The 7,590-nt window shown below is 43.8% G+C and overlaps 1 protein-coding gene across 2 annotated transcripts; it reads left to right on the plus strand.

Annotated features, from left to right (window-relative positions):
* The first annotated feature begins 425 nt into the window (after positions 1-425).
* Positions 426-6,454, plus strand: LOC147632755 (chromatin remodeling protein DDM1-like). 2 transcript variants are annotated; one of them, XM_086807603.1, is made up of 17 exons: positions 429-677; positions 1,190-1,407; positions 1,545-1,745; positions 1,852-2,070; positions 2,205-2,291; positions 2,493-2,851; positions 2,982-3,168; positions 3,272-3,447; positions 3,655-3,721; positions 3,841-4,033; positions 4,268-4,363; positions 4,525-4,619; positions 4,740-4,859; positions 4,940-5,059; positions 5,150-5,248; positions 5,847-5,951; positions 6,045-6,454. In XM_086807603.1, the coding sequence occupies exons 2-17, from the start codon at positions 1,357-1,359 to the stop codon at positions 6,288-6,290; spliced, it is 2,421 nt and encodes an 806-aa protein (XP_086663729.1). In that variant the 5' UTR covers positions 429-677; positions 1,190-1,356; the 3' UTR covers positions 6,291-6,454. The 2 variants fall into 2 exon arrangements, with proteins under 2 accessions (XP_086663730.1, XP_086663729.1); XM_086807604.1 differs by lacking the exon at positions 1,190-1,407 and having other exon boundaries at positions 426-677.
* The last annotated feature ends 1,136 nt before the right edge of the window (positions 6,455-7,590 follow it).

A 7,590-nucleotide genomic window follows, 5' to 3' on the forward strand; every position in this document is an offset into this window, starting at 1 on the left:
TGGGGTCCATAGATACACTCTTACAAAGTTTGGTCGCGAGATGCCTGATTTGTGATGTGTTGTGGCTGAAGGTAGGTCTACCCTGGTGGTGACTGAACTCTGCAAGAGTGAGGGTGGGGTCCATAGATACACTCTTACAAAGTTTGGTCGCGAGATGCCTGATTTGTGATGTGTTGTGGCTGAAGGTAGGTCTACCCTGTGCCTCCCCAGGCACTTTTCATCGGTTAGCAAATTGAGCTGCCTCTGGGCTCCTTAAAAGGGAGGCAACAACCATGGTTTTTGAAAACTAGTCGTAATCAAGCTCCAACGGGAAGGAGATTAAGCTTAAACGGGGCACTAAATACGTGGCGGCGGGGCCGTTGCCTCGGGTGGAGCCCACCACCACTCCCAGTCCCACTGGCCTAAATCCCCTGTTCCTTCCCGCGCATTTGCACACGCATTTTCCGTCTTCTCCGTCCGTAACCGAGCTCGCCATCTCCTCAAGCGTAGCCAGCTGCCAGACCCCCTCCTTCTTCCCCTTTCTTCTTCACTCTTCTCGTACCGCTGTAGCCATGGTAGTCCTCAAGCGGCTGTGGTAAAGAAAGAGAAGAGCGACAGAAAGGAAGAGGAAGAACGTGCAGCCAGGAATCTCGAGCTCTCGCCGGCCATTCTTGGCCCTACGGCGCTTCGCTGAACAGGTGAATCAATAGGCATTGTTTCTAGCAAGCCACCGGTTTCTTCTCTGATGTTGTTAACAACGTTGCCTTTGACGAGGGTGATGCTGTCTGTTTTGCTCTTGAGGTTCGCAGACTTTGTGAGGGTCTCAGGGTGCTCTGTGGTAGTATTGGTAGGTTCTTGTACAAGGTACTTAGGGTGCACTGCATGTGAGGGTTAGTTCTTTGGCATGCAGGGTTTTGGGGTTCTGGGGATTTCAAGCTTCCGTGGTTTTATGTTTGGAAGGGCTGTTAGGGTTTGCCTGCATGCTCTGCTTCTTAGGGTTAATGTGCATGTCACATACCTCTCCAGCTCTTGGCTTTCTGCCGCGTGCAATCTGGACGTAGCGTGTTTGTTACAGAGCGCTCATTCGAGAAATGGCTGTTTGGCCACTGTTGTCTGTCTGTTTTTTTAACTGATATTTGGGGGCATTTCTCTGCGGTTGTACGGTAAAGAACTCGTTGCGTTTCCTCAATGTTACATGTGTCCTTGACAGTGCCTTTACCAGAATATGTCGAAGATGTGCCCCTTCTGCGACTCGTGTTTGTCAAACAGCCCAACGCAGTCCTAGCTTAAGGAAGCATATACAAGTTACTGGGTTTCCTGCTGTGCCCTAAATGCCATATACATAGTATCCAGGCTCCACATTTCTACGGGTTTTACATGGTTTCAGAACAAAAGCAAGATTCCTCATCTGACCCACATGCTGATCAAGTAAATGACATCCCATGTGCATCTCAAACATGCCAGTGTGGCGCTTTAGGCAGCAGGCATACACCTGCTTTTCTTATGTGTAACTCAAGCATGGGCTTTTCTTGTCTAATGGTGTTGTTTTCTCTCTTCTTGTGCAGGTAAATATGGCCCCTCAGGTGAAAATGGCTCCTCAGGTGCAGAAAGTCAAAGAGGAGTTTGTCCTCAAAGAGGAGGTTGTTGTCAAAAAAGAGTTTCCTGGAAACGCAGAGCTTGCTGTGAAAGGGGGAATTACTGTAAACCAAGAGCTTAATGTGAAAGCAGAGCCTGCTGACTCTCCAATCTCTGTCTTGGAAGATGAGGTACTGCAACAGAAGTTCACATGTGCAAGCTCTATAGGTGGTTTTATGTCTTATGTATAGAAGATAAAAAGTCTCAATGCCTAACTGCATTGCTTGTTTGCATTAGGAAGTTTCTGAGGGTAGCGATGCTCCATTGATAACCGAAGAGATGGCTGAAGAAGAGAGGAGGCTACAAGAGGTGCGAGCAAAGGAGGAAGCTGAGTTGGAGCTCAAGGTACCTGCTCCCAAACTGGGTGACACTATGTTCAGTAAATTGGATGAACTTCTCAGCCAAACCCAGCTCTATTCAGAGTTCTTGCTGGAGAAAATGGATGACATAGCACTAGTAAGTCTCAGCTGCTTGTTTGTGAGCTCCTTAACATTGGAGGCAATTCTAGATTTTGTCCTTTGTCTCATTTTATTTTATTTATTTTTCCAATATCCTTTTCCATTATCCTATTTATTTGGTTGTGGTTATAGACTTCAGCAGACAATGGGGCTGAAGATACCACTGAAGTAAAGAAAGGGAGGGGTGGCAAGAGGAAAGCGTCTGGTTTGCAGAATGCGGTAATATCAACTGCTGATTAGCTTACTGGTTTATTATGTAACTTTTTAGTGCAGAAGGGTCTAGTAGTTTGGTTAAATTGCAGTTTGCAGGACCTGATGTGTTAGTATTCTAATGTAGCAGAGGTTTTTAAAATGTATTTCTATGCAAGTGCTTTCTGACCTGACCCCATCTTCCTTACTCTGTATGTATTGGGCTCACAGGGCAAGAAGAAAGCAAAAGCAGCAGTTCAGGCGATGCTGGCAAACTGCGAAGAAGAATCCAAGGCAGCAGATGAAGGCAGCTTGCTTTCTGAAGAAGAAAAAAATTGGAAAGAGCAGATGGAAATTACACCACTACTTACAGGTGGAAGGTTGAAGTCTTATCAGCTGAAGGGAATAAAGTGGATGATCTCCTTGTGGCAGAATGGATTGAACGGTATTCTGGCAGACCAGATGGGACTTGGGAAGACTGTCCAGACAATTGGGCTACTTGCTCATCTCAAAGGCATGGGCATGCATGGTCCATTTTTAGTTTGTGCTCCTCTCTCAACTGTTGCGAACTGGGTGAATGAGGTGAAGAGGTATGATCTGAAGAGATGGACTTGTTTATTACTTTAATTAGAATCAGGAACTGTTAGCATGCCTTATCTTTTTTGAGGAATGCGATCCCAACTATAGTGATAGGTTGTGACTACATTTTGAATGCTTCAGGTTTGTTCCAACCATGGAAGTGCTGCTTTATCATGGCTCCAGAGATGAGCGAATGTCGCTGAGAAGGAAGTACATGCCCTCGACCATCGCCCCCTCCTTCCCTGTCATTGTTACATCATATGAAGTTGCCATGAACGACCGAAAATTCTTGTCCAAGTATAAATGGAAGTACATAGTTGTGGATGAGGTATGCTGTATCAATGATCAATGTCTTACCATTGGTGGCATAAAGGGTAGTTTTTTATCCAAGCAAAACTTCCTGCTAAATGCTGTCATTTCTGGTTGACCAGGGCCATAGGTTGAAGAACTTTGACTGCAAACTGTTGAGAGAACTGAAGCAAATGCCTGCAGATAATACACTGTTACTGACAGGCACACCATTGCAGAACAATCTGCCAGAGCTTTGGTCTCTCCTCAATTTCATCTTACCACAGATTTTCACGTCACTTAAAGAGTTTCAATCTTGGTACGTCATAAACACATTCCGAGATGTGCAGAGGCTCATAATGTACCTAACTTTGCAATGTACACTATATGGTTGCAGTTGTTTTTAAAATAATGAGTTTGAATGCTTTCAAATTGTGTCTTAACTGCATTTTTGTATGCCACTTGATCCTGTTGTGTCTGTTGGTTTAGAAGCTTTCTCAGGTATCAATGCTGTTGCTTGTTGCAGGTTTGACTTTGCTGGAAAGAACAACAATGGGACACAGGAAGATGCCAATGATCAGCGACGTTTGCAGGTAACATCCAATGGCTCCCCCTTCCTTAATTGTTTCATGTGGTGTCTCATTATTACCTCCAAAATCATGTTCATATAGTATGATTGTGCTTTCCTAAATTGGTGTTTCGTTGTCTGTAGGTGATCTCAAAGTTGCATCTCATCCTACGCCCGTTTCTACTCCGAAGACTAAAAGAAGATGTCGAAAAGTCACTTCCTCGGAAGAAAGAGATCATCTTGTATGCTCCAATGTCGAATCAGCAGAAAGAGTTTCACGAGTTCCTAATCAACAACACTCTAGCAAAATATCTAGAAGAGAATATACAGAGTCCAGGTATGCAGCTGCTTTTTTTCTAGGTAGGGTGACTATTTTCTTCAATGGGTTAGGCTGATCTAAATGGACGCCCTGGTTGCCTTTCCTTGGTGTATGCATTCCAATGGAACCTGAGACTTAGGGATGATGGAGATGTACTGCCATCAACATGTCAGCTAGGGTTTTAGATAGGGAAACGTCAGCATGTTAGATGTTTCATGGAGATCAACTCACTGCGAGTTGTTTATTTGGCAGGTTCTACCTTGAAAACAAGGCTGAACAATGTGTTCATGCAACTGCGGAAGAACTGCAATCATCCGGATTTACTGACATCACAGTTTGACACAGACAGTAAGTACTTCTTGTAGTACCTCTTCTGATGTACCATCCTGTCAGAGTCCTTTTTTGCAAGTAGGACTCAGGGTCTATGGTATTTTATGGAGTATGTAGTGAACAGTCTTCCTTGGTGCTTTGCATGTGCATTTTCCCTAATCAGGGTTTGTTTGCTGCAGTTAATTGGCCTCCCATAGAGAAGCTTGTGGAGCAGTGTGGCAAGTTGAAGCTTTTGGACAGACTACTAATACATTTGAGAGATAGAGGGCATAAGGTAGTCTCCCAAGATTCAGCTGCCCTCAGGCTTCTTGAGAAGCATCGCTGTTCTAAATCCACATTCCACTTAGTCTCTTAGCTGTTTTGAATCAGTTCTCAGAAACAAAACACACTGCAGGTACTCATTTTCTCTCAAATGACAAGAGTCTTGGACATTTTGGAATACTACTTGGAAGAAAGAGGGTTCAACCCTTTCAGGATAGATGGTGGTGTGGCACAAGCAGAGAGGCAACGTCAGGTCAGCTGTGGTGTAATTAAGTGACTCTGTTTGGTAATATGCTGGACATAATCTGGCTTACATCCGTGTACTGCTTGCAGATCCAGGAATTTAACCAGGCAGATGGGAAGAATTTTATATTTTTATTGACCACCCGAGCTGGTGGGTTGGGTATAAATTTGACATCTGCTGATACTGCCATCATTTATGACAGCGACTGGGTAAGTTGATAACTTCTAGCAAGGAGGCTATTTGTAACTTGACTATGACTAGTGGCAATGTAAGCCCAACGAGTGGCACATGTTTTGCAGAACCCACACATGGACATGCAAGCAATGGACCGATGCCATAGGATTGGACAAACGCGACCTGTGCATGTGTATAGGCTTACAACCTCTCATTCTGTTGAGGTAAAAACCTTTTTTTAATCAATACTAGTTTTGCACCCATGCGCTGCTGAGGCACTGCCCCCACCTGTGCACAGTCTACCCCTTTTTTCACTGCTGCCACGTGAGCTAGAGGAGCAAAGGAGATGGTTTTAGAGGAGATGGCTAGAGAGTGACACGTGGCAGGGGAAACCTTGTGCTTAATAGATAGTATAGGTAGATATCCATGCTATCTATACTTTGATTTATTTATTGGCATGAGAACCTGTCTTACTTAATTGGACTGGGTCTACCCGGTAATGCCTAATGCATCATTGGACTGGTTCTATTCAGTAATGCTTCATTGATCGCGGTGGGATCTGTGTGGTGTTGCATGCACGCATGCTTGGATTGGGGGGAGCCTGTATAGCAAGGGTGGTGTATGTGTTGGAGACTCTTTAGCTGGCATGAGAAAAACTTTTGCTATGTTGGGCTGGTTCCTTTGTTCAAACCGATAATGAATTTTAATGCCATGATTTGAAGCTTTTTGTGAGTAGACTGTTTTCTGCTTGTCAAAAGCTGGAATTCTATTTATATCTTCCTTGTCAAGCTGAAATTCAACATTGTCTTTCTATTTATGCAGTGCCGAATGCTGAAGGTTGCTGCGGATAAACTAAAACTTGAACACCTGGTAATTGAGAAGGGTCAGTTTCGGCAAGAGCGAGATCATCCCAAGATAATATTGCAGGTACTGAACCATGTCCTTTTTTTTTTCACTAATTTATTGAACTCTGTCGATGCATATGCTGATAACATCCATCTAACAAACATATCTTGGCAGGAATCTGATCTAGTCGCTCTGCTGAAGCAAGAAAGAGATGAAGAGGAGGAACTGGTTCAGAGTGCAGAGATTAGTGAAGAAAACCTTATGAAACTGCTTGACCGCAGTGATCTGGTGGATACCCCTGAAGAAAGCAGTAATGTTACCAGCACTTTCCCTCTTAAGGGCCCTGGATGGGAGGTGGTTATTCGGTCTGGGAAAAACAATCTTCTTTCCTCCATTGAAGGGTACAGGAAGCTGACTTGAGACTGAGCTTTACTTCCAGAGACTGCATCATCTGGGTATGGCAGTAAAGCGGCATGCTTGGTATTAAGATGTACAGTTACATTAAGCAGGATACGAAAAAGTCTTTTCCTCTGCCAACGATGTTAATCAATTTTGTTATGGTAAATGCATGGTTTAGTTCTCAATTGGGGTGAGGTAAGCTGCGAGAATCGAATTTGATAGTACGAGGGGTGCCAAAGCAGGCGCAAGATCAAGCCACCCTGTAGGGGGCTTTTTTAAAAGTGATCTCACCCCTACGTGTGGAAAGAGGTGAGATCACTTTTAAAAGTAACTTGTAAACATCAAAGAAGTGGAAGGAGGTGCTAGAGAGCATGGTTTAGGAATTCTCTTTGGTCTGTATACACTCTCCACCTCTTCTTGTACACATCAAAGAAGTGGAAAGAGGTGCTAGAGAGCATGGTTTAGGAATTCTCTTTGGTCTGTATACACTCTCCACCTCTTGTTGAGTATGTCTAAGCAAATCTTAAGCCACCATAAGGTACTCTCTCTTCAATTGGATTTGGATATTGAGTCAATTTTTGGGTATGTTTTTTTGGATTTACTTCTAGGCTTTGTCAGCTGGGATGGAAGGTAGTGATCCATGAGTGATCCATGAGATGAGAAATCAGCTGGGATGGAAGGTAGTGATCCATGAGATGAGAAATCAGATCCACCTTAAATTTTACTTTGTCCTTCCGATTTCCAATCGTGATTACTTTTCCTTTTTGCTTGCTTACTCTCGGCATATGGAAGTAGAAGCCTCTACGGTTCCTTCAAAATATATATCTTTGCGGGTGTAAAGCAAGGCTTCGTCGTCAGTTGGTTGGGATGGAAGGTAGTGAGTGATCCACTAGATGGGGAATTAGATCCATCTTAAATTTTACTTTGTCCTTGCCATTTCCAAGAGTGACTACTTTGGCATGACACTTCGAAAAAGAAGACACTTCGAAAAAGAAGCCTCTAAATTTTTCAGACTTTGTTTCCCTTTACATGGGTAAATTTACGTTGTGATCTTGTCATGACCACATCAGTGGGTGTAAAGACCTAGCTCCTCAAATTTTTGGTTCCTAACATGTTTTAGAGCTACAGCCATGGTCCTCCACTTGGTTGTGCATGTAGGGTCACTCTTTGAGTACATGCCCTCAACACTCTGAGCACATGCTCTCAACATTGCACCCTAAACACCATCTTTCTTAGGGAAAAGGATTGAGCATTGTAGGAGCAAGCATCTCATAAGCTCTTTGTTAGGGCATTCACAACTTTATGCAAGGCCCTCCATAAT

This window comes from Cibotium barometz, chromosome 13 (assembly GCF_041138505.1).
Source record: "Cibotium barometz isolate CiBa-2024 chromosome 13, ASM4113850v1, whole genome shotgun sequence".
Taxonomy (NCBI): domain Eukaryota; kingdom Viridiplantae; phylum Streptophyta; class Polypodiopsida; order Cyatheales; family Cibotiaceae; genus Cibotium; species Cibotium barometz.

Bases quoted from the DNA above. Each gene is read 5' to 3' on its own strand.
- LOC147632755 (XM_086807603.1), top strand. From the start codon at position 1,357: ATGGTTTCAGAACAAAAGCAAGATTCCTCATCTGACCCACATGCTGAT. The intron at 2,292-2,492 runs GTAATATCAACT...TTGGGCTCACAG, and splicing joins CGTCTGGTTTGCAGAATGCG to GGCAAGAAGAAAGCAAAAGC. The intron at 4,620-4,739 runs GTAGTCTCCCAA...AACACACTGCAG, and splicing joins TGAGAGATAGAGGGCATAAG to GTACTCATTTTCTCTCAAAT.